Source organism: Pteropus medius, unplaced genomic scaffold, assembly GCF_902729225.1.
Source record: "Pteropus medius unplaced genomic scaffold, Ma_sr-lr_union100, whole genome shotgun sequence".
NCBI lineage: Eukaryota > Metazoa > Chordata > Mammalia > Chiroptera > Pteropodidae > Pteropus > Pteropus medius.
Genome location: NW_024349800.1, coordinates 29784656 through 29810945, shown reverse-complemented (window position 1 = coordinate 29810945; position 26290 = coordinate 29784656). Strand labels below are relative to the sequence as shown.

Here is a 26290-nt window from a genome sequence, read left to right as displayed (position 1 = left end):
GACAAATTTTTGCCCCTTCCTCAATCTTCTGCCCAAACCCTACCCCCTTTACTCCTGGCAGATGGCTTTCCTGCCCTCCTTCACTGAGAAAACAGAAGCCATTGGGCATGAACTGTATCTTGGTACTTGTTTCTTTCTCTTCTGTCTTGCTTCCCATCCTCCACCCCACATAAATCATTCACCTCCCTCCTTCTCTTCTTAGAGGAAGTGAGTCCCTCCTCCTATTCAAGGCTGGTGCTTGGACTTTAGCCTCCTATCCATCCATGCTCCCTCATCATCTCTCCTGTGTCATCCCCCCATAGCTGGATCAATGTCCTCAGCCAAGAAACGCATTCCAGTCTTTCTCATCCTCACCCAGCTCTCTTCAAGGAAAAAAAAAAAAAAAAACAACTTATACACTTACATACATATTACCAACCTTTCCCTCCCTTTTTCCCTTCTCATCCAGGCTTTACCAAGTCTCTCCTTCACTCTCAAGCCCATTCCATCTGTCTTCTGTCCCTGCCATTCTGATGACATGGTGACTTCCTAATTCCCTAATCCAATCCACTCTCTTCTGTCTTGTTAAAAGGAAGAACTGTTTCTTCTAGAGTAGCATTGTCCAATAGAAATATAGTACAAGCCACAAATGTTATTTTTCTAGTAGCCACATTAAAGAAGTTAAAAGAGATGGTAAAATTAATTTTAATGTGTTTTATTTAACTCAATATATTTTAAAATATTTTAACATGTAATCAATATAAAAATTATTAATAAGTCATTTTATATTCTTTTTAAAAAAATTAGTTGTATTAGGTCTTCAAAATCTGGTGTATATTTTCCAGCTGAAACACATCTTCATTTGGACTGGCCACAATTCAAGTACTCAGTAGCCACATGTGGCCAGTGGCTACCATACCAGACAGTGAAGTTAGGCATTCTTCCCTCACTTCTCTTTTGGAAACAATCTCTCCTGGCCCCTCCCCTGCCTCTCCAACCATTTCTCCCCAGGGCCCATCTCTGCTTCCTCTTCCAGCCCCTCGCATGCTTTTGGTCCTCAGGGTTTCGCCTTCGGCCGTTCTTTCTTTTTACCCTACACCTTTCTCTTGACGAATCTCATATATTCCACCAACTAGGGGATGATTCCCAGTCATATCTCTGAGTCTCACTTCTCAGTCAAACTTCCAACTAGTATGGCCAGCCCACAGATGGCCAAAGTGCAACATGCCAAAGTTTAACTTAGATCTTAGATCTTTCATCTTAGATCTCTTGTTTCAGTCAGTGATGCCACCATCCACCCAGACACCCAAGCAGAAAACTGGGACTGCACTTGAATTGTTCTTCCTTCTTTCTTTACTAGAGCTAAACAGTTACAGAGACTTTACCCATATTTCTGTAAATATTCACTCGTTTCTGTCTCCACAACCGCTGTATAGGCCAAAATCTTCATCGTCCACTCCCACCCCTTGGATTACTGCAGTGGCCTCTTCAGCAGTCTGCCCACCTTACTCATGGTTGCCTCCACTCCATCCTTTATAACCTCAAGTTTTCACCCAGATAAGTTGATATTCACCTAAAATGTCCACGTCTGGAACTATATCCCCCAGGGGGGTTGTGTTACAAGCTTCAGTCGAGCATTTTTAAGGTGGTGGGCTTCTCTAGGGGCGTCCCGTAGTCGTCCTGCCTGACTCCCTTCCACTCCACTTCACCACCGAGCAGCTCTACTGATGGTGCTGGAAGACGCAGGAATACAATTTAAAAAATCCAGTTCCCTTTATTTTGATAGCAGAGAACCCCCGTGGCTTTGAAGACTTTTCTTAAACCTGGACTTATCCTAGAGAGCATCAGTTCTTAATATCTCACTCTCTCTCTTAGAAATCTTTGAAAATCTGATTAAAACATGCCTCCTGCCCCCCGCCCCCAGAAAAATGCACACGTGCAAATGCAGTTTGGCACAAATGTCACGGGGTTCACTGAGGCCCTGAAACCCATCCATGGGGTGAGAGATCTTGTTTGAAGACAATTCTAAAACAGTCTGTAGATTATCTGGTTCTCACCTAAAACCTGGATCGAGAGTAGTTTGGTTTCCCAAGATATTTTGAAAACTCTTGGAGCATTTTATAGCACATTTTGGAATCTGCAAAAAACTACGTTTCCTCCAAGGACACTTTGAACAGTGTCTGACAACATTAAAAACAATTTCAAACTTGTGTTTCTTGGCTAAATGTAGCTGAGTTTCTCCACATGCACACCCATCTTTATAGAAGCTGCTTGGAACGACTTTCTCACTGGCTTTCCGAGCCGTACGAGTTGGCTGTCACACTGTGCTCATCTGGGGCTGTGACTGATTTTCATAACCGCCTCAGTCATTTTGGAAGCTTCCCGAGAGCCGTGGCTCTGAACTCTCTATTGCGCATCTCAGGTCATCGTGTGCTCTGCCCCACCCCTTGCTCTTCAGCTCCAGGAGAATGGATTGGATTTGGGAATTAGGAACAGCCCAGCACCCCAGAAGGAGGCGAGAATGGGCAAATCCCTGGGCCCTGGCCACCCTTGGCGGCCTTTTGTGGGTCGAGAACCTGTGTCAGGGTGACGCTCCACACACCTTTAAGTGAGTCTAAACTTTCTCTTCAGCAGCCTAACTGCTGGACAATGGGGTTACAGCAGGGATTGACCATACATGTTCCTTCTCTGCCCACAGAATGTGCTTTTTTCCATAGGGGACATGTGGGTACAAGGTAGTCACTCTACACACAAGTGTGGAGTGGATCTCCAGCAGTCTGCACCCAGCACTGGGCAAGAATAGGGCAACCTCGTTACTTAACTCCCAGTCACATGCTTGAGTTCACAGGCCTCTGCTTGGGTTTCCTGCCCTCACCCTCTCTTCCTTGGCAAAGCTTCTCTCCTCTCTCTCCAACCTCAAGCCCGACCATCGTCCTCTCTCCTGATTATACAGTCTGTTTACTCTCTTGCCAGGCTCCCTCCTTAAGTTTCTTGCCCAATGGAAATTCTCTGTTCCTTTGTTTACCTGAGTCTCTTGAAAGCCCCACTTGCCCCCCAGGAAGCCCCTTTGTGTCTCTGCTGCTTCCACCTCCAATCCCCACCCCTTCAGCTTCCCAGCTCTTAACTTTTCTGAATCTCCCTGCTGTTTCCCAATGGTACTCACTACTCTTCTCGCTCTCCCATCCTGTGTGCCAGCTAGGAACAACCGGCTATGAAGAGTTTATTGGACTGAAAAGTGAGTGAATGTTCTCATGCACTCTGCTCTTTCCCACCTCAGCAAAGCTTTTCAGAGTCACATTTCCAGTGGAATCCGGATCTGATAGAATTTAGATCCCCCGAAAAATGCTAAACCTCCAGCGTTTGGCTGTATTTGAAATTTTTGGCAGTCCCTCTCATGTCTGATGTTACAAACACTGTTTCTAGATGCCTGGAAAGAAGCCTTTAATGCTTGTATTGTGTTTTAACTTGCTTTCCTTTGGAGGCAGGGAATTGTCAAGTAAGTATTCATAGCGCTCTGCAAAAGCCCAGGTGTTTGATGAGCATCCAGTACTAAGTGTTCATGCAGAATCCACCACCGCAAAGGGTCTATACTTATAACCCGCTGAATTTGCCACGATGCCAGTTTCTTCCTTTTGCCCCTCTCATCTTTAGTTTTGAAGCAATACAGCTGTTAATGTATGCTTGTGAAATATGAAAGAAACATTCTGAGATTGCTTTACTTTTCAGTTTTTGACTGAAAATCAAGGTGAAAAAAGCATTGGATCGCCTCTACGTATATATGTATATATATATATACAATCTTGTGTATACATTAATACACAATGTTTGTGCTTGTATGCATACTCTATATCCACTGTATAATATGTGACATATTATACAACCTGTGTGTACCCCGAAAACAAGCCCTACGTTTAATCTCAAATTCTGCCTTATGAACCACGCTGTAGTCCGAGCGTCCGCCCCCTTGCTCCCTTCTCAGACCGTGGCTTGCTTTTGTCATACACTTAAACGTTCTAAGGTGAAAGAAGAAACCCACGGATTTCATTTGCAAGTCCCACTAAAACAGAAGAAAGAGCAGATATCCTGGGAAGTGATAATTAATCTGAAGGAAGCGTCTAATCGTGAGAACCGGCATGGCCCCGGCCTCCCAGTTTTGCTCAATTTGGCTGCTATGATGTCAGCTGGGGGTTTGCAGAGATGTGCTCTCTCTACCCCTTTTTCGGTGGTGATTATAATATCATTTGGTCCAGTGATCACTTATGATTACATAACATGTTTTGACTGAAGAGTTTCTGAGAAAATAAAGGTACCTTGTTTTACCCCAGCACAAAAATGCAAGCCGTTCCAGCAGGCAAGCTGCCCTACCAAGAAACACTGGCAGTTATTAGGCTAAATTATGAGTTGAACTTGATTCGGAAACAAAGCATCCATTGTGCATAACTACCAGCAACATCCAGGAGGATATGATTGTTCTTCTGACAACAAGTTTCTCCCCAGCACACTCTAAAATAAGCAGAGTCCCCAGGCGCATTCACAAAATCACAGACAGTGTGCGGGAAGCATTGACAAGGCTTCCTTTTTTCTCCCTATTCTGTAGGCGCTTTAGTGCAGAGTTTGCCCAGAGACGCCAGGGTATGAGCTTTCTGAATTTGTAGACTGGTGCACTCTTTCATTTCTGTTTTAGTTCTTTGCTGGCATGCTCGGGAAGCATGGTTTGTGCCACACAGGAATGTCTGTTCACTTGGAAAATGCTTGTGCATGAATGAGGTGCTTGCTAACGCGGCTCTAAACTGTACTAAGTTTCTCACTTGGCTTTGTTTGCTGCTTACAAGGGGATCAAGGTAATCCTTTCTCTTTGCATAACCCAAGAGCAATAACTGATGGATTTGGAACATGTGGCGGGGGCTGGGGCAGGTCTCCTCTACCCATCCCAGGTTTCCTAAACTCCTGGAAGTCGATTTAAGGGAACCTCATGTTGCCCAAAACTAGCTGACTCATATGAGAATCCATGAAGGCTTACCCACTGTAAAGTCTCTTAATTAAATGTCAAGGCCCATATCACTACAACTGATAAGGAAAAGTAACCCGCAGTATGACAGTAGCAGTTTAGCAGGGACTGTAACCTGGAGGGATAGGGCACAGTGGGAGTTCTTTCTGTCTTTTGTCCCTTTGCTTCCTACTGTCCCTTTGGGCAGCAACAATGACCTGGGCACGTGGCCGGCAGGGCCCGTTCCCAAGCCTGGCTTATAAGTCCCACTTCGCACCATGCCGTGGTCTTTCCCTGCCTCATTCCGAACAATGCTGACAAGTACGGCTTTTTCCTTCTCGTGCTTAGGCTCCTCTTTGGTTTTAAAATCAGCCCCTCTGGCTCATGTGTTCTTTCTGGCTCTCGGGGGTAAGGGACTGGTTCCTGACGACCGCGGCTTATGTGTGGTGCGGAAGCCCACCTCGACGCCTGTCAATCCAGGTCCCACCATGCAGGACCCTTAATGTCAGAAGCTACTTTTCTTGCCAGGGCAGAGGGGAGAGGGGTAGGACAGAAGAAACACAGATGGAGGGTCCTCTGAGTGGGGGAGGAGAGAGATGGGAGCCTGGCACTGGCCTCAGCTGACTGTGCCGGGCAAGCATTGTTGCTGCTTTTTGTTCAACACTGTGCTGCTTCTGGCCACTCTCTGTTCCAGACCACCTGTTAGCAGAGCAGCACCCCAGCCTGAGAAACTCCAGAAGAACAACATCACCAAAAAAAAGAAACTGGTAGAGGTGAGGAGGTTAAACTGTTTTGCTTTTAGTCTGATATTGATGTTCTTAGGCCTGGTGAATGTCACCATCCACATGTCTCGCGGATGCCTTCGTATGAACCTGAATGGATCTGATGGCTCTCATTCCCTCTCCCTTCTGCATAGCGTTGTGTCCCCTGTCCCAGTGACCAAAAATCATATCCCCTGGGTCACATTCCTTCACCCCTGCCACTGAGTCCTATTAGTACTAACTCAAAAATATCTCATGTCCTTCAAACCTGGCTTTTTCCCATGACAAGTACCACTCACGGGGAGAGGAAGCAGGGAAGGAGAGAGAATGAACTTACTTATTCACTGTCTCTAATATCTGAGCAGTTACCATGTGCCAGGTACTATGCTACATACTTCCCGTGAAGTATTTTATTTACACCTATGAGGTAGGTACTATTATTGTTTCCATTTTGCAAATGCGGACATTACCTCAAGGAAGTTAAGAGACCCAAGATCACCAAGCCAGAAAGTGGACAGGGATGTAAAGTTAGTTGTCGAGATCTAAGGATTACAGCTCTGATGAACCTGCTGTTTTTGAAGAGCGGCCTCCCAACAGTTCGTTCTGCCTTCAGACTCCCCTGTCCCTCTCTGACACATGCCCTGCTGCCCGCAGAGTTAGCTCTTTGAAATATAACTCTTCACTCCAGCATTATACAGAAATATAACGTCTTACTCCAGCATTAAGACCCAAGAGATTTCCAAGTTCAAGTTCATGGTGTCAAGACTTTACCCAGAGGCTACCTTCCAAGCTTATCTCCTGTGATTCTCCACCGCAACTCCAATCTCCAACCCCAAACCCATTACTTAAAAATCTCTGAAGCTGCCTTGGACTTTCAAGCCCCTGTGTTTTCATTCCTTCTGATTAGAACTTCCTCCTCTTCCCACCCCACACCCTCGTCCTTCTAAGCCTTTTCTGGCATCTTCTTTGCAACCCTCCCTAATGCTCTTCACTCTAAACCCTCCTGCACTCCCTCCAAAACTCTCCCTCCACAGCCCTTGTCACACACTCTTCTGCTGTTAGTTCTTGCTCATCTGTCTCCCCTCCTAGACTGTGAACTCACTGAGGCCAGAAAAATCCATCTTCAAATTTTTTATTGGTAAATGTGTTTTTATTGGGATTTTTCATGGAGCACAGCATAGGTCAGGAAATGCAGCTGAGCTTCAGTAAAGACAAGACCCAAGAGTTGAAAAGCCATTTAAGCCAAGATGGTGACATTTTCTGCCCTACAGGGCCGTATGTGTGTCTGATGCAGTCTATCCTTTTTGTGCGGACTTTTTGAACTACTTTGGTAGACTATGGATGCTACCTAGCACCCGAGTTTATATCTCCTCTGCTAAACAGCTGGGCCTCTCAGTGTCCCTAATTCTAAATTCTCGAGAGAAGCCATCTCATGGCCCAGCTTGAGTCAGTTGTCCGCTAGAACTGGGGGGTCACATATTATACCCACAATTTCTGGCAAACACATGGGGGCGAGGCATGGGGATAGGAGAGACTGAGGTTGGGCAGACAGTAAGTTTAAAGGAGAAGCACTTGCCAGTCGAGAGATATTTTAAAAAGCAAAATTATAAAGATAGGAAGTTCATGATATGTGGGCTAAATAGACAAGTCAGCTTGACCAAGGGGTACAGGTGATGTGAGAGTAGGGGCTAATTATGCCACCTCGAATTTGGGCTTCATCTCTTAGGCAGCAAAAGTCAGTGAATGTTGTTGAGTAAGGAGGTAGTGTGGTGTTTTAGGAGAATTAATCTAATGTTTGCAGTTGATGATTGGAGAGAGAAAAGGCTAGAGTCAGGGAACCTAGAGGAAAGGGGCCCACATCTTCTTGTATCCCACCAAGCAGCATAGTGCCTGGCACAGAAGAGCTGCCAACAATACATGTGTGTCAAATGGAATTAAGAGCTGATCTGATCTGAATCAGCCACTGCTCTTTGTCATGGAAGACAAGACAGGAAGAAGAGAAAGACTGTAAACCCATAATAGTATCTAGTTGTTGAAGAAAAAAAAAATGCAAATTGTGTAGAAACTTTATAGGGCAACCACCTAGCAACAGAATGAACATGGCATTTGCCTCACTATTCGGCTCTGCCTTGCCCAGCCGCATCTGGGAGAATCAGAGCAAATCTCTGAGCCACCATTCAGTTCACCTAAAGAGTGCCTGCCAAGGTGCAGACAGAAAATGTCTAGGTAACCTTTATAAAGCATCAAATCTGCAGGCGTTGGCTCACCTGAGGACCTGGGAAGGGAATCTCATTTATTTAGAAAACTCACTGTAATTCTATGTGTTAGCACGTGCCTCTAGCATTTCGGGCAACTAAAGAAAGGGCTGCATTTTATCCTCAGCTTGTCAGTGAGTGGTTGCTTGTTTCACCAGCCATGCAGTTTTCACGAGACATGTGGCTGTTCCTGAGGTGGGGGCTTGTTCCTCTAAGGGCCGCTTTCATCTTTGTGTGGGAGTGTAGGAGCTGGCTCTCGACCACGTGTTTGGCTACAGAGGATTTGACTGTCGCAATAACCTGCACTACCTGAACGATGGTGCTGACATCATCTTCCACACAGCGGCGGCCGGCGTCGTTCAGAACCTCTCCACAGGTGACTGGGCCGGGGGAAACCGCCATCGTAATACAGTCTTTTATTTCAGCCCTTTTCTGCACTTTTCCACTCTGTAGATGCCCCAAAGCTCAAGCAGTCTCTTGCCTCTAAAGCCATTCCACTCGGTTCCAGACTAGTATCACTTGGTCCTAGGAAATGCTCAGGCCCATGTTTGAAGACTGAAAGGTGTCAGGATCAAGGGAGATGTCCATGTTCTGTCAGCTCCTGGGAGGCTGAGAGGGATGGAGAGCAGCCAGAAAGGGTGTGTGGAGTAGGGAAATTCCTTATAGATGGTAACCAAGAACGAAGCATAGGAGAACTTTTCTCATTCATTTTTAACAGCGATCAATATTTTAGCAGCTCAGATTTTCAAATTTTGTTTGTTTTGACCATTTAGCCACATTTATAATCAGGATGAGAACGAACAATAAATGAAAATACCCAAAATGTCCCATAATGATATGACTCTTAAAAAAATAGTTTTAAAAAACAAACCTCAAGCAAAAGGAAGCATTTAGAAATTAATTTAACAGACACCCATATCTTTACCATCAGATTTAAATGTTACTATTCTGCCTTATTTGCTTCATATTTTAAATCATTTTTTTCAAAATTTTATGTTCCTTCCCAAGTGAATTGGCACTTTGATAAATAAAGATGATGAAAAGGAATTCCCTAAGTATAGTTGCTCCTTGACTTACGATGGAGTTACACCCCAATAAAATCACTGTAACTTGAAAATACTGTATTCATTTAATACATGTAACCTACCAAACACCATAGCTTAGCCTAGCCGACCTCACATGTGGTCAGAACACTTACATTAGCCTACAGTTGGGCAGAATCATCTAACACTCTACACTGTAGAGTCTCGGTTGTTTACCTTCCCGATGGCATGCCGGACTGGGAGCTGTGGCTCCCTGCCACTGCCCTGCATCACCAGAGTATTGTACTGCCTATCACTCACTAGCCCGGGAAAAGACCGAAGTCCAAAATTTGAAGTATGGTTTTTACTGAATGCATATTGCTTTCACATGTAAAGTTGAAAAACCATAAGTTGATCCATCATAAGTCAGGGACCATCTGTGTTTTCCTATTTCACTGTCTTCCTTGTCCAATGAGTACATGGTGCCATTTTGCTCAGTAAAGTGTCATCTCAGGCCCCTGCCCAACCCTGCTCAGAGGTGGACATTGAGAAGCCATCAGTCCTGGGCCAAGGGGAGGAGGAAATGTTAAACTTCATCTTTCTGGACTCTGGAAGCTTTTGCGTTTGGATTGTGCTCCGGACCCACATAGAACAGCAGGAAGGATTGAATGGAGCGTGTGTGTATTAGATAACAGACTCCGGCTCTTCTTCCAGGCCGAGAACAGAATATGTAAATGTAAAAAGTGATCTCCCATCTCCCCAAGGATGATACTGAAGTGAGAATTTGGGGTGTAAGCTCTCTTTTTTACAGGCCATTTCCAAAGACTCCACACGAAGCTTTGAGATTGCCCCGAGGTCTTCAGGCTCCCCCACTAACTGTCCCCGTCTCTCTCCCAGGGAGCCAGAGCTTCTACCTGGAGCACACGGATGACATCCTCTGCCTCACAGTGAACCAGCACCCCAAGTACAGAAACGTGGTGGCCACCAGCCAGATAGGTAGGAGGGTCCTGTCGCCACTGTAGTTCTCCCAGCTGAGCAGGGATGTTGACTTATTAGTAATTATTGGGAGAGGAAGGGTCACTGATATCCACCCTTTCTCACTGATGTTGCTGTTGATTTTTTGAGCCTTGAATGTATCTGTGTTGCTTGAGTCGACATCCAGTGATCAGTGATTCTGAGTAACTATAAAGTCAGACCAGAGCTTAATATTCCAAATAAATGGATGACCCCCAGCTCTGTGGACCTGTGAATAATTTTTCAGTCCCCAGGTGTCAAACGAGGAGCCACATCTGAAGCCTGGTGGTTGTGCTTGGCCAGGGTAGATTGCAATATGTGTGCCTGGCTCTTCTGTACCCTAGGAAACTGCCAATGACAAATGTGAACTGATTCACATTTGTGAAAAGTGTTTTTTTTAACATTGTCATTTCAAAGGCAGTTTTTACAAACATATCTTCTTGCTTGTTTTCATTGATTCCATGTCCATTTTTAAATTTAATTTGAAACTTTCTAATGCTGGTGTTGAGTGCTTCACTATTCCAAACATGACTTATTTTAGCTGTTGTTTTCCCTTGATGCTTCCTCATTGCCATTGCCCACCCAATGCAGGTGATGTTACAGACACCCCAGGTAAGGCTGTTCCGTCGTGAGTAGTTTGAATCTACACAGCAAAATCATGTTGATGCATCATGTTTGCTGACTGTATCTGGCTGAATTGCAGATACAAATCATTGACCTCATCAGTTTCCTTTGTATAAACTCCACAAGTCTGTGTGTTGAGCATAAATGTCTGTCTCTAAAAGCATAGCAGATGTTTGCTGTTGTCTTTCCCCTCTGGCCAGGTCAGGCATTAGGTCTTTTAGGCCCAGTAACTGTAAGGCCCCTGAACATTTGCCTTAAAAAGGCTTTTAGCCCAATGTAAGCATTGCCTTGGCTCCACTGTTCTGCAGCCTGAGTTTTTTGCCATGCCTCCCATGTTCAGGAACAACACCTTCAATCCACATCTGGGATGCCATGACCAAACACACCCTCTCCATGCTGCGGTGCTTCCACTCCAAGGGGGTGAATTACATCAACTTCAGTGCAACGGGAAGGCTGCTGGTGTCGGTGGGCGTGGACCCTGAGCACACCATCACCGTCTGGCGTTGGCAGGAAGGTAAAAGGAGCTGTGCTTTCTGTTCCTCCAGGGGGCTCGCTTGTGGCATGGGCCAGGTCAGCAGAAGATCCTGGGGTCCTGGAGAAGCTGCTCATTGGGTGCCACTGCATCTCAGGATCCCATCCATGGTCAGGAGGGGCTGGCCAGGGAAGTCCTGTGTTGGTTAGTGAAGGGTCTTTGGACACTTTGGGAAATTGCCCCAATGCTGGCAGCCTTCATCCTCAAACAGAAAGCAGCAGCCACCTCCATTTCTGTCCTAACAACCTTCCAACCAAAACTTTCTTACCCTCAGTGTTTCTTCTGGTGACCCCTGGATTCTGGGAAGACTTGCACCTTATTACAAAAACTAGGGACAGGGTTTTACCTCTACAGTCTCAGAAACTTTTTTTTTATACTTTAACTTCTTCGAAATGGAGATTCTTCTTATAATCAAGATTTACATTTAATTTAGCAGATTTTCTTTCTTGCCTCCCTAACACACACACACAATAATACACACACACATTGACACACACACACGCGATGCACCCACACGCCACAAGACACACACAATGCGACACACACACACACACACACACACACACACGCTTAAGCTACTAAATTTGTGTATCTTAGAATCAAAGATGTGCAATCTTCTGAGCATATTCTCAGGCTGGCAAAAGCAGATCCAATTAGTGAGGACATTAATGAGGTCTGTCTCTAGTCAGGCAGCCTGTATCTGGGGCATGCTGAGCCAGGCACACATAGAGGTAGCACGTCTCCAATCCAGGGCTTCTAGAGTCCCGTTATCTCAGCATCTTCCCATGGGAGAGGGTTGTGAGGGGGGCTGTAAAGAGATGAGCACAGTGGGAGGAAATTTCCAATCTCTCCTGAGTTCCCATATGAGAAAAGAAGGTTGAGAACCTGCAGACTTTTATGATAAGACTCACTAATCCTATTCCATCCATTTCTCATTTTCTTATTCATTAGTATATTGTGTCCAAATGGCCCCATAATCTATATCTTGGGAATGCAGGTTCATTTCTCTTAATGTCAAGTGGCCAGCTGATTAAATAGACTCAGCCCCAGATGAGAAATTGAGCATCTTAAATGATAGACTCGTAGCTTCTATCATTTGAAGCATCTAGTAGCATCTAGTCCTGAGTTGAAAGGACTAGAGAAGTCTTCCTGCCAGTCAGGACCCCTCTCATGGACATATTCCCCCAGGAGCCTTTCCGACAGGCTGGTTTCCATCCTCTGATTAATACTTTCAAGGACGTGGCCCTCATCATTTCACAAGGCAGCCCGCTCACTCTTGGAAAGCTCTCATAAAGCCCTTTCTTCTGTGAGGGCCTGAGTCGCTTCATCATGCCTTTCTACTAAGTCACTAACTCTGCTCTCCGTGGTGGCCAAGACCAAGTCTGTTCCTAGTTCCTTGAAGAAAGTTATCACGTTAGCCCCTATACACAGTTCAGGCTCACTCCCCTCACTTCCCTCATCTGTCCCTCTGGGCAGTCCTGCTCTGACCCTGCTCCAGCACAGACTCTTGCTCACCTGGAGCCCCTTCTGATCTCCTGAGGGATAACTGGTGGAGCCAGGACTTTTATACAAGCTCCCAGGAAAAAGAGAAGCCTTCTCTTGGTAACTTTCTCCCATTGTCTTTGTTGGAAGCAAGTGCTTGGGTCTGTACAGAGGATTCTGAGTTAGTGATAATATTTAAATCAATCCTTCTGAGATGATTGTGTGTGGTTTTCCCCTCACTTCAAATCTGCTTACAGATAATGCATTTGGGGGAGATTTATGTGCATTTTTGTTATTATTAGAGAGTATATTATTTATTCCTTATTTGTTAAAGGATTATTTTGTGGAACTCTAGGTTATGTGTGTATCTGTGTGTATGTAGGTAAGAATATACAAAATAAAATGGAGTAAAAAATTGAGCAGCTTAAATAAAATGCATGTTGTCAGGTCCTAGATACTTGTATGAAATTTGTTCCGTACAAGCCAGAAACCAATGCACAGAGGGAGAGATAGGCATCACAAGAATTAGAAGTGTTCATGAGATTAAAACAAGAGAAAAATAAACAGCGGCTTAGAAGAAATATGCATCTTACTGTTTTATTTTGCATTTCCCCAGTGACTCCTGAGATTGATCCTCTTTCCATCTCTTTATTGGCTGCTTATATCTTTCTTCTTCTGTAATTCAGTTTCAAATCCTTTTTCTACTGGGGTGGAAGGATTGTTTGTCTTTTTTTATGATTTGTAATTCTTTACTGATTCTTAATGTTAATTGTTTCTTAAAAGTTTTGCAAATATTTCCTCCCAGTCTGTTGTTTATCTCTTAACTTAGTTTATGGTATCTTTGGGGACCATAGGTTTTAAAACCTCTGAGCCTGAGGTAGTGAGGTATCTGCAGAGAGACAATAACCACCTGAGAGGTAACCTGCAGGTCTCCCCAACCGTCCCTAGGAAGGAATTCCAGTAGGGAGTGTCTGCTGGCTGGCCCTGGCCCTACTCTGCCAGAGAGCCATTATATAGACAAATAAATGTAAGAGGAAGAGGGGAAGAAAAATATATATTTGTATGAATAATATAAGGAAAAGAGATAATTAAGAGGAAATTGGAACTAAAACAGTAAGTTAGAAAATAGAAAGAAAACAGAACTTGGAAATAAAAAAAAAAAACTCAAGGGCTGATGAGATAAAAATAGATGAGGTTTAAAATACAAGCTAAAAGACTAGAAGCCAAGAGATTTAAGAAGAAGCTAAAAGAGTGATAATAATAACAGTTAACGCTTACAGAACACTCACTGCATCAGGCACTGTTCTAAAGGGCTTCACTTGTACCAATTCTTTCTGTACAATACTTTCAAAAATGGGAACTATTATTCTCAGTTTACAAATGAGGAAACTGAGGCACTGAGAGGTTAAGTTGTCCAAAGTTGTTCTACAAATAAATGGTGGAGTTGAGATTTGATGAAGACAAATAAAACTAAGGAGAAAAAAAGAAAAAAACTCAGCGATTAAGTATGGGGAACTTTTTTAATAAAGAAAATAAAAGCACAGACTGTTGGGGAGAAGTAAAGACTAACGGAATGTGAGTCTCCAGTGACACTCCTAGGGGAGGGTTTGTCTTCCTGTTGGGGTGAATCATGTGATGTTGGGGGATGGGGAATGCCCGTAAGCCATTTTGCCCTTTTCTCATATCTGGAAGCTTCCATCTCCTGGACCATTCTTTCCTGCTGTGTTCACAGATGCTGGATGTGGCTTGTGGGAGTGGGGCAGAGTGGAGTCAGAGATTATATTAGCAGCACTTGCTGTTCTGGAAATTTCTCAGACACACAGCTTCTTTCCCACCTTGGGAGCAGTGTCTGAAGGAGGGAGGCTGCTGTTGAAGAAGAAAGGACACTGAAGTGTGCCCTGGGCTTGCTGGGATTGAGAACTGGCCTGGAGCTCTGTGCCTGGTCCCAGGGGTTCAGGAGGGCCACCTCACGGGACTCTCCCCCACACAGGTGCCAAGGTTGCCAGCCGAGGGGGCCACCTGGAGCGAATATTTGTGGTGGAATTTCGCCCAGATTCGGACACACAGTTTGTGTCTGTTGGGGTCAAACATATGAAGTTCTGGACCCTGGCAGGCAGTGCCCTGCTTTACAAGAAGGGAGTCATCGGGTCCATGGAGGCTGCCAAGATGCAGACGATGCTCTCCGTGGCCTTCGGTGCTGTGAGTTCCAGTGAAAGCTCCTGAGAGGGGTCCCTGAGTCTCTGAGCATGGCTGGGTGGGCAGGGGGTGGAGGATGAGCATGGCCAAGAAGCTGCAAACAAGGAAGCCACATTATCGCCTTTGTTGGCTTATTTGCAACCACTATTCCCTTGCCTTAGTACAGATGGGTCAGTCGACTATATTTTCTTCCATTTTTTTTTTTCTACCTCAAAATGTTAATCAGAAAAGATAGGGCCCCACTCAGGGCAGAAGGTTCATTCCAGAGGCAGGTGATTTTGAAGCATATTAGGCCTGAATTAGACAGTCAGAGAATATAGGGATCATTTCTACCACTGGAGAGCATCCCTTTTCTTCCCAGCCCTTGTGCACCACAAATTTCCCCAAATGACACCCTTGAGAAGGATATAGGGTGCCCTCAGCCAACATGAGATCCCTTGGGAACTTTTTGGAACAAAGCCAACTCTTGGTTCTCTATCCATGGATTTATCCACCGCCTAGACACACCCAGAAAGTTCCTTCTTGGGCTGGAGTCCCGCCCTTCCCTTGCTGTCCCCTGGGACTTGCTCACAGAAAGGAAGTTCACTTAAATGCAGAGCTACATTTAATGCAGGAAGTCAAAAGCCCCAAACGAATTCAATAGACTGAATTTCAAAGCCAGGTGATTATTATATGCCATTTGTGGTTTTCTGCAAATTCTTTTGCCTTACCTTAGCACGAAGGTCAATTTGAGTGCGTGTTTATGTTTCTCTGGCTCTGGTCCTTAACAGAAGAGTGGGTGTCTGGAAGGGGGCCCCTCCAAGAGCTTCTGTGAGTGTCCTGGTGTAGAAGTTGTCCCTTTGTTTACAGAATAACCTCACTTTCACCGGTGCCATCAACGGCGATGTCTATGTGTGGAAGGACCACTTCCTCATCCGGCTGGTGGCCAAGGCTCACACAGGCCCCGTCTTCACAATGTATACGACCCTCCGGGACGGACTCATAGTGACAGGCGGAAAAGAGCGGCCGTAAGCCAAAGCTCCTCTGGAAACTTTTTTTTTTTTTTTCCCCCCAATTGTCTTGGGAGAGACTGACAGAAGCATCTACTACTTGGAGAAAATGCAGACTTTCAGTCTCCTATCTTTTCTGCATCAGGGAGATCAGTCTGCCCTCTCTCCAAGAGGGCCCTAGGTCAAAACCTGCAGAAGTAAGAGTCAGAGAAGGAGAGAGGTTATTTAATGGTGGCTTAAAAACCCAAGAGGTATTCTTGAACAGACCCAAGTGACTTTGCTGTTCATAAAGTGTTACTCCCGGTAGCTCTTTGGGAGAAAAGAGGGAGGAGATGTGAGAACAGGAGAGAGAGGTTCCAGTGGGGACAGAGAAGTTGTGAGAATGAAGCAGAAAACCAGGAGAAACATATCTCCTCTCGTTTGACCTGATAAAAAGTTTGATTTTCTAGATTACAGTTCTCTTTCCTCTTAAGACTGTGGCATTCTAAGGCATTTTAGGAAATGTGCAAGTTCAAGGGGCCATGATTGCTTGTCAGCACGGCCTAAGAAAGGGGCCCCCCTGGGCCCCGGGTGGCTGCGACCTGGGTGAGATGAGAGAGGGGCGGGAGGGTCATGGAGAGGTCCGAGGGTGAGGGCTAACGTGCTAAGTTCATCTTGACCTTTTTTAGGACCAAAGAAGGAGGTGCTGTAAAGTTATGGGACCAGGAGATGAAGCGCTGCAGGGCCTTCCAGCTGGAGACAGGACAGCTGGTGGAGTGCGTGCGCTCCGTGTGCCGTGGCAAAGTGAGCGTGGCCGGCCTCCCCCAGGCTAGCCCCCTTGGGGCTGGGAAGGGGGAAGGGGTCCGAGTGAGAGTTCAGCAAGGGTTAACCTAAAATTAAAAAGTTGAAATGAGAGGCAACAAATATTTATTTAGCATCAAAGAATTGTAATTCGGGCAGCACAAATTTAGGCAAACCCAAATAGTGTCCCGATTACAGGGTGAAAGCAAGGGGTTTTTATGAGGAAAAAAAAAGGAATAATTGCATAAAAAGAAAAAAAAATTCCTATTGGTAACAAGCTGAGCTGTTCTTGGCTATACATGACTGGTTACCGATTCTGTCTTCAGACAGTCCACAATCGCAGTCCTTGTGGCCAGACATCTACTTGCCTACTGGCTTTGCAAACAAGTGTTTGTAAAACAGAGTTGGCTTTAGTCCAGTCTAAAGGGCTGGCCCAGTCAAAAGATTCAAGGAACAAGACGTGCAAGGGAGTTCCTCCGGACTGGCAGCCCTGACTCCATTCCAAAATGGCTCTACCTACATCATTTTCACACTAGCCAGGCACCTTCCCTGTGCTGGGTTGCAGAACCCTTAAAACAAGCCTCCGAGGTGTGATGTACACTGTAGTGGGGAGGTAGCTTAGCAGAGTCAGACAGCCCTGGGTGCAGACTGTGACTCGCCCAGTAGAACCGGGTGTGTGACCTTGTGTCTGCTACATAACCTTTCTGTGCCTAGCACACAGTTATTAAGTACAGTGCCTTTCATCATGCCTGGCACATGGCCACATTCAGATGTTAGCTACTATTAGTATAGATATTATTGGTTCGGAGATACTAAATGTGTCCATGCTCAATGCTACACAGACAATAAGAGGGAGAGTAAGGGCCACCAAATTGTCTGACTCAAATCTGTTGGTTTTCAAGGCATACCTTGGCTGAATATCTAAAACAACTATGGAGTTTTTTAGAAAATATGAATGTCCAGGCTCCCACCCATGGCTCGCAAATCAGAATTTTAGGGCTGGGGCCTTGACGTGTGTTGTCCTTTTTTTTCTTTTCTTTTTTTCTTAATTCCCTAGGAGATTCTGGTATACTTGAAAACAAATCTCTTCTTTCTAATACCTTGTGTTTATGCTTTTGAATTGGTATCAGTCTAAGAATTTGCTTTCTAGATGCTCTCCATAAAAAAGGCAAACCTGACTTGTAGTCCGCATGGTTCAAAATTGGAAAATTCGAACAAATGACAGTCATCTGGAAGGGTAATTAGATGTGTGGGAGATGAAGGCAGAACTAGGCCCAGAACCTTGAAGTCATCAGAGGTGGATTTTTGTTCGGTGTCAGCAAACACTTTGGAAGAGTGTGAGCTGTCCAGGAATAGAAATTGACTGCCCTGATCTGCGATGAGCCAGCGGTCACTGGGATGTTCTAGCAAAGGCTGGGTGATGGAGAATTCTTCACTGAAGCTCCCACCCCAGGTGGTGGATGGAGAAGAGGCAAAGCGAGCATGTGGAAGCAGGTGGCTTCAGGAGGGGCAACTCAGTCGTTAAAAGCAAAACACCTCTCAGCTCAACATGTTTTAATACCAGTGCCAGTGAAGGCACTTTCCCAAGTTGTTCTGACAGTGGTTTTTAAAGAAAATTATTTTAAATTGTGGCAAAATATAGGTAACGTAACTTTTGTCATTTTAATCGTGGATAAGTATACAATTCCATTGTATCTAGCACATTCACACTGTTGCGCAGCCATCACCACCATCCACTAGCAGAACTTTTTTCATCTTGCAGAACTGAAACTGTACCCATTAAACACACTCCTCTTCCCACTAACTTCCCACCAACCACCATCTGCTCTCTCCATGAATCTGAGTATGCTAGTTACTTCATAAGAGTGGGACGATGTACTATTTATCCTTTTTCTAATAGTGTTTTGATTACAACAGGGAAAAATCTTAGTGGGAACCAAAGATGGAGAAATTATTGAAGTTGGTGAAAAAAATGCTGCTTCCAACATCCTGATTGATGGACACATGGAAGGGGAAATTTGGGGCTTGGCCACACACCCCTCCAAGGACATCTTCATCTCTGCCAGCAACGACGGCACAGCTCGCATCTGGGACCTGGCTGACAAGGTGAGGGGCTGACTCTGCCCAGGCTCTGATGCCCACACATGGGGCTCACAGAGTGGTGAGGAGAGGTCAGGCCAGAGGTGGGGGATGGGGCTAGATAAGAGATCAGCTGCAGGTCAGCAATTCAGTTAGAAAGTGAGATAAAAGGAGTCCCATTCACACACACCCAATCTATATATCTGTTAGCCATATATCCATCTGTGAGTATCTAGAGCAGGAATACTCTAATTGAGAATGATTATTCTCATGTCATGAAAGATCCCACAAAACCTAAAAAAATAAAGAGAGAAGTCATGTCTTCTCTGGACAGGAAGACTAAAAATGATTTAAAATGTCAAATGTTCCCCAAATTTCCCAAAAGGTTTCTCTTAAGGTTCGGAAAAACAATGTAAAAATTCAAAAAGTAATTTAAAAAAATTCATCTGGAGTAAAAATCTAAAATAGTAAGGAATGATCTGGGGAAAATAAGATTGTTACCAAGCCTTGTCTAATATTAAAACAAGTATTTAAGTTTCTAGTAATTAAAATACTTGGCTTCATTACAGAATGGCTAGTGAACATTTCAGTCATATCTTCAGTGTATAGATCAAAGAACAGACATGCAAAAGACTGGTTATTCTCAAGATAGTTTATAGTTATGTTTATTATTAACAGCTATCATTTATTGAATTCCTACTACATATCAGATGCTTCATGTACATTTCACTAATGCTTACAACTACCTTGCAAGACCAATATTAATATCATTTTTTTTCAAGTGGGAGAACGGAGAAGTAACTTACCCAGACACACCCAGCCAGTAAGAGGCAGGATTCAGGATTTGAACTAACAGATGCTGAAGCTCAAACTCCTTCCCCTGAACAACAGGTCAGCAATCTATGGCTGGTGGGTCAAGGCCAGCCTGCTACCTGTTTCTACAAATTAAGGCGTGCTGTTTCATTTATGTAGTGTCTGTGGCTGCTTATGTGCTATAGTGGCAGAGTCAAGTGGTAGCAAGACACCATATGGACCCCCAGGCCTAAAATATTTACTTCCAAACTGTTTATAGAAAAAAGTTAGCCAATGCTTGCCCTAAAACATGGAGTTTCTCGAGCTGCTCTAATCAAAGCCTACCTTAGCTACTTAGGAACAGAAACTGTAGGAAGTGGCATGGGGGCCAACAGTGGCAGCGGAGGCAACCTGGTTGTTCTGGCCAGGGGCAGGAGACCGTGTGAGGCAGGCAAGGGCTCAGGTGATATTACTTGTTATCAATGTAGAAGCTGCTAAACAAGGTGAATCTGGGCCATGCGGCCAGGTGTGCAGCCTACAGCCCTGACGGGGAGATGGTGGCCATTGGCATGAAGAATGGAGAGTTTGTCATCTTGTTGGTGAACAGCCTGAAAGTTTGGGGGAAAAAAAGAGACCGGAAATCTGCTATCCAAGATATCAGGTACACAGCAGTGATCTGGGCAGGGAGAAAGGTGGACATCCTCCTTCCGAGTGGTTCCCATTCCAAAAGGGCCATGGCTGGAACTCAGCCATGAAGAATTTAGTTGTGAGAGGGTCCCTTTCAATGACCCGACTGTGAAAGGAGACCGTCTCACACATTCTCAGACATGCCTTTGCTGATTTCCACAAGAGCGTGGTGAAAACTTCTTGTAAAATGCCATTCTACAAAAGGCTGTATACATCTCTTTCCTTCCTTCCTGAGGATTTGATCCAGAGAAATTGTCGAATCCCTTAGACTGTAGACGCTAACCACATGTGAGTCTCGAAGTGAGATCTCATTGCCTTAAGCCTGGGAAGCCCATCCCAGAGCAGACCTCGTGCTTGACCAGCCTCAAACAGTCTTCCTCATGGACCATACTCTTGCATTGCTTTTTCTAGAATCAGCCCAGACAGCAGATTCTTAGCCATTGGTTCTTCTGAACACACAGTTGACTTCTATGACCTCACTCAGGGCACCAGCCTGAATCGCATTGGCTACTGCAAAGATATCCCAAGCTTTGTCATTCAGATGGATTTTTCTGCAGATGGCAAATACATCCAGGTATGCTTCGGCTTTACTGACGATCTGGGGCAACCAATAATAGTATAATAAGGGCTTAAATTGAGTGCTTACTATGTACCAGGCAAAGTGCTAATTTACTTACTCTTCACAAAAATCCTTTAAGTACTGTTACTTTTCCTGTGTCATAAATGAAGAAACAGAGGCTTTAAGAATTTAAGAAAGTTGAAGAAATAGAATTTAAAATAGTTATTCTTCATTAAGAAAAGCAGGAAACACACACCCCAGTCATCTGTAACCTTCCTCTCACTACTTCCCCTTCCAAACTTCCCATCTTCTAGTTCTCTGGGGCTGCACCCAAGTCCGTGTCACTTCTTATACTTACTCGTTTTAATCTCAAATCCTACTGGGTAGTGTGGCCCCTTCACACTTGGGGCCTGGACTCCAGACGGTGGGCCTGGAGTGAGAGTGCATCACTGGGTCCCAGGGGGACTGACACGGATGGGACAGAGAGGGTCCCCCTCTTGGGACTTACAGCTAAAGACAGAACAATTTCCCCAGCACTCTGAACAAGTGTTAAGCCTTTGTGGCTGGCCTGGAGTTGGGTAGTCACTGTAAAAGGAGAGAAGACGCATCCATTCATCAAATATTTAATAAACCAGGCACTATGGTGGCTTTTGCATGGACAAAATGGTCCTGGTCCCTACCCTCCTGGAGCTTGCCCTGTAATGGAGAAGACAAGCATTAAACCGATCATCACAAAGTATATATACAATTACAAATTGTGATTATGTGCTGAGAAGGAAAAGTACTGGCTGCTGCCGGAGCATTTAACAGTGCTGAATTTAGATTCACTTCCTCTGCACAAGTGGTGTTTAAGCTCAGGTCTGTAGGATGTGGAGGAGTTAGCCAACGAAGGGGTGGGAACATTGTTCCAGGCCATCTGTGGGAAAGCCTGAGGTGAGAAAGATCTCAGCTCATTCCATGAACAGCAGGAAAATCTGGGGAGGCCGGGGTAGAGGCACCAGTAGGGAGAGAGGGGGCTGGAGATGTAGGCAGCAGCAATTTTCTGAAAAATGGTTGGTTTCCCCTAGAAGATCCCCAGAGAAGCAAGAGTCGGTCCTAGATGCTTCGGAATCATTTGTATAAGCTGTTGTCCACGAGAAAACTAGTCTTACTTCTGCACCAAAAGACTTGGTTCTCTGAGAACAGGGATTCCCAAACTTGAGTGAGCATCAGAATCACCTGGAGGCTTTGTGGAAACAGATTGCCAGACCAGCTCCCCACTAACCCCTGTCTGATTTATAGGTCTGGGGTGGGGCCAAGCATGTGCATTTCTAACAAGTATCCAGATGATTCTGATGCTGCTGGTGAGAAACTACACTTAAACAGCCACTGTCTCAGGGTTTTGGAAAGTAATAAGAAAATGGATGAAAAATGCTCATGTGCATTTTGCCATGGGCTGACCACAGGCTTTGCAGCCTACAGCTGAACTTGGATTTGGTGAGAGGTCCTGGGGAAGCAGAGGCTGGGCCAGTGTTCTGGGAAATAGCACATGAGAAGGGGAGACCATGAGACTAGAAAGTAAGTTGATGAACATGGTTTTTCTTCCACTATGCAGGTGTCAACAGGAGCCTACAAGCGCCAGGTACATGAGGTCCCCCTGGGGAAGCAGGTAACCGAAGCCATGGTCATTGAGAAGATCACCTGGGCCTCCTGGACAAGGTGACTGGAGGAAGACACTTCTTGAGGAAAAGGTCACAAGGGAGTCCTGGTCCTAGACTCAGCCCCTGTTTGTAGCTGGGATGTGAAGCAGCTCAGAGATAGAGCTGTCTTTTCTTCGGGGATTGGAGATAGGTGGCTTCTTGCTACTAGTTTGGGCCACTGGCTTTGATCTGACCTGGGCTTTTGAAATGCAAAGTCTCTTTGTATAATCCATCCTACTAGCCCCGAACCCCATCCAGCAAACAAAGGGAAACCATTTCCCAGCTCTTGGCCAAGCACCCATGGGGTGCACTGTGAGGCCTCCAACCACCAGGGAAGAATAGGAGGGCTGGAACTGCCCATTAGCCGGCTAAGAAACAATGCCTTGCCAATTTAAGGGAAGAGGAGTCCGCACTCTTCTCTCAAACACACACACAGAAGGCCTGTAGGGAAGACGGAGAGTTAAAGGTAACTTTTCTTTTCGGGGTGAATTGACCAGGGCAGAAGAGAACGGTTGAGAACTGGGACAAGTGTACACAGGGAGAGGGGACAGATGCTTAGTGTCAAAAGCGCCTTATGGATATGCTGAATTATGTAAAATACCCCTCTCTCCCTCATATCCCTGGGAGAGGATGCCTGACTGCAAAAAGCCTTCTTACACATCCCCTTCTATACCTCTTCCTGTCGGAACAGCATTCTGGGAGATGAAGTCATTGGCATCTGGCCGCGAAATGCAGACAAAGCTGATGTCAACTGCGCATGTGTGACCCATGCTGGCCTGAACATTGTCACAGGAGATGACTTTGGGCTTGTGAAGCTCTTTGACTTTCCATGCACAGAAAAATTTGTGAGTCTTCCTTACAGTGACCTCGCTGCACCACCTCCAGGCTCCCTGTGCTTCTGCACTCTGGGACACAGTGGCCACGTCTCGATGGCCATTTAGAATCCAGAACAAAATGAATCTTGTTCCAGCCCTGTGGAGATGTGGCAACCCCTAACCTTTTCATCTCTCTCTGGGGGGATAGTCCTGGAAGCCAGGGGAAGGGAGGTTGGAGAGTGGACAAAATGGCCACAAGTGGGGCAAGAATGAGACAGGAAAGCAGTGAAAGAAAGGCTGGCCGACAGATATGCAGACCAAATGGGAATCTCATGAGTGAAGGAAGGTTCTGGGAAGAGGGATTTGAGTCCTGAGGGGGAAGTGGTCCGTCGTCGCTGGGAGGAGTAGGATTTCTTAGCTGTCTCCATTCACTTTTGCTCACAGGCCAAACATAAGCGTTACTTTGGTCACTCAGCTCACGTGACGAACATCCGTTTCTCTCATGATGACAAGTATGTGGTTAGCGCTGGAGGAGACGACTGCAGGTACCAACCTCATTAATCTGGCACCAGTTCCCCAGACCCGGACCTCACACCCTCCCCTTTCCCACCTCCTGTGTCCCTGTGGGTCGGGGGATGGGGAGAGGCTGAGGGAATAGGAAATAGGAAATTCAGTGAGTCTTATGAGAACTTCACAAGTATAAGGTTATTTAGTCTGGTGACTCCCAACCCAAATCCTGATGGGCCTGTCTCCACTGCCCAGGGACTGGCGAGAAGCCTAGGGCATGTGACAGCTGCTCTGAGCTTTACTGAGCAGAGGAGCAGGTGGGGGAGGCCCAAGATGGCCAATTTCAGTAAGAATTCATGGTGTCATCATCACATATAATCAGGAGGTTAGAATAACATTGAACCATGGGTCTTTTAACTCTTAACTTTGAACTGATCACCAGAGTTCTTAAGATGGACGATTAATCCACAACCGAGAGGTTTCAAAATAATACTGAGCCTCAGTCACCCTGAGAAACAAGCAGGGCAAGTGTTACCCAATTTTACACATCAGATGAGGGGTGAAGCCATTAGGCCCAGTGCTACTTAGTAGCAGCAGGAGAACCTCAACCAGCTATTTGGACTCCGGAACCAGGGCTGCTTTTGACCTTAACCTCTGCTCAGTATAAAACACGCACATTGTTCCGTGAGGTGTGACTGGTCTTCCAGTGTTTGGGAAGCACCCTGACCAGCCTGCTCTAGAGCTGACATCAGTCTCTTCAGCATTTCTACGGCAGCCTTCTCCTCACCCTCCACCAAGGGCACTTCCCGTTTGGAGTGCGGAGGACCAGGGCAGGGTCACTCCAAGTCATTCAGCTTCTCCACACCTAATGTAGTTGAAGGTCTTTAACATAAATATTGGTTTCTGTCCAGCTCAAGCAAAATTCTTGGGGTGGGATGAAGAAGTGCATGCACTCCAGATAATTTTTGGTGGTCTCAGTGAGGCACCATAGAGAATTTACCAAGAAAACGGCCCCAAAGGATGCTGATGGCCTGCATGGGAGCACCCATTTCCAAGCTGCATTGCCAACTGCTGCTGGCACTTAGAGCCCTTGAGATAGTACTGACAGCAGCTCCCTGTGGAGTGTAAACACTCATCCAAAGCAACGCCGGCCAAATGGTGAACAAGCCATCAAATAAGAAACATAAGTGAACTGGCCACCCCAGTGCAGGAGATATGAGGTGACTTTTGAAGAGTAACCTTTAAAATACAGGGCCCCTAGGCCTTTGTGGCCATGGGAGCTGTTGTGATCCCAGGCTCTCAGCTGAACACTAGAAAGGGCTCTCCTACTCGAGTGGAGTTGATAAAACCCTTTCAATAGTAACTGCCGAGAGAGAGAGTATAAAGTCAAACTGCCAAGTCCTCACATTCAGCGCAGACACCCAGCCTGCTGAAAAGAGCCAAACACAACAAAAGACAACAGACTTTTTAAAAAGACACTAGGTCTTTAATTGGTAGCAAAAATTGACATCAGTATGGTCAGTAGATCACCTGAACTTGACTCTGGAGCACTTGGCAAGATTGTTTTTTGTCACTTGACAAAAATATGTCCAGCCATGTAAAATGACTGTTCGCTCTGCTTTTTCAGTGTATTTGTGTGGCGGTGTCTGTAAATGGCAGAAGCCTCTTTGTTGCTGCTGCTGCTCCCAGCCAGCACCTGCGGAGGCAGTGACAGGGCATCTCCTCACCACTGGCTGCTGGGGAACGCCCCCAACGCTGCAGGCTGCACAAGCGGGTGCTGAAGGGGTGAGACTGCTCCCAGACTCGGGGGTCTCCAAAACTGTGATGCCAAGAAGGAAGGTCAGTTCTGAAATGTTAAGACCATTTGCCTCTGTTCCCGAGACTAAAAACTATACGTACTAATGGCATTGACAAAATCCTGTCTGATAATGTAGCCCACTGACAAAATTTAAAGCCTCAGTTACCCTAACCGATATGTAGCTTTTAATTTGCATCAAAACTTTTACAAAAGATGTTTTGCTATTATGTTTCTATATACTTTAAAAATGTTCATTTTTACAAATAAGTCAATTGAACAAGACAGCTTAAGTCAGATGCAGCGAAGTACTAGAACTATTGACAGCCTCTGTTCTTCACGTTTAGCTTTCAAAACCAAATGAGCCATGTACAAACAAGTTGAGAAACTTAATTTTTTAACGTTTCATTTGCAGAGTTTTATATCCATTAAGTGCCTTTGAAAGTTTCCAGTTGTGTGGGCTGCGGTCTCACCTCCCACAAATTATCTTTCTACATATGGTGCTAAAACTTCAAAACTGAGGAAGGCTACAGGACTCTTAGCAGATTCCTGGTCTGTCAGCCATGTCATGTGTTTTCTGTCAAGGCTTCCTTAATGAAAGACATCATTTACTTGCTTGGGAAATAGTGGCTATAGGAAGATGAGCAACGAAGATGAATTCAGGAGCAAAGGAACAGAATGGGTTTTCATTATGTTTAGTGCCAAACTCACAAAATCCAGAATAGAACTGAAATAAAAACAAACCTCTACTACAAA

At 45.4% G+C, this 26290-nt stretch overlaps 1 protein-coding gene across 6 annotated transcripts in view; it reads left to right on the top strand.

Annotated features, from left to right (window-relative positions):
* EML6 (EMAP like 6) overlaps positions 1 to 26290 on the top strand; it is a 232732-nt gene that overhangs the window by 194148 nt on the left and 12294 nt on the right. For 3 of the 6 annotated variants that reach the window (XM_039887154.1, XM_039887155.1, XM_039887153.1), the window contains 14 exons: positions 5661 to 5739; positions 8229 to 8358; positions 9902 to 10000; positions 10983 to 11156; positions 14647 to 14855; positions 15702 to 15859; positions 16510 to 16624; positions 18539 to 18727; positions 19981 to 20153; positions 20591 to 20753; positions 22333 to 22436; positions 23109 to 23262; positions 23677 to 23777; positions 25367 to 26290. In XM_039887154.1, coding sequence (XP_039743088.1) covers positions 5661 to 5739; positions 8229 to 8358; positions 9902 to 10000; positions 10983 to 11156; positions 14647 to 14855; positions 15702 to 15859; positions 16510 to 16624; positions 18539 to 18727; positions 19981 to 20153; positions 20591 to 20753; positions 22333 to 22436; positions 23109 to 23262; positions 23677 to 23777; positions 25367 to 25391 — 1873 coding nt within the window. In that variant the 3' untranslated portion in view covers positions 25392 to 26290. Of the gene's footprint in view, positions 1 to 5660; positions 5740 to 8140; positions 8192 to 8228; positions 8359 to 9901; positions 10001 to 10982; positions 11157 to 14646; positions 14856 to 15701; positions 15860 to 16509; positions 16625 to 18538; positions 18728 to 19980; positions 20154 to 20590; positions 20754 to 22332; positions 22437 to 23108; positions 23263 to 23676; positions 23778 to 25366 lie in introns of those variants that run through there. The other 3 variants (XR_005658225.1, XR_005658226.1, XM_039887157.1) reach the window with 3 other exon arrangements.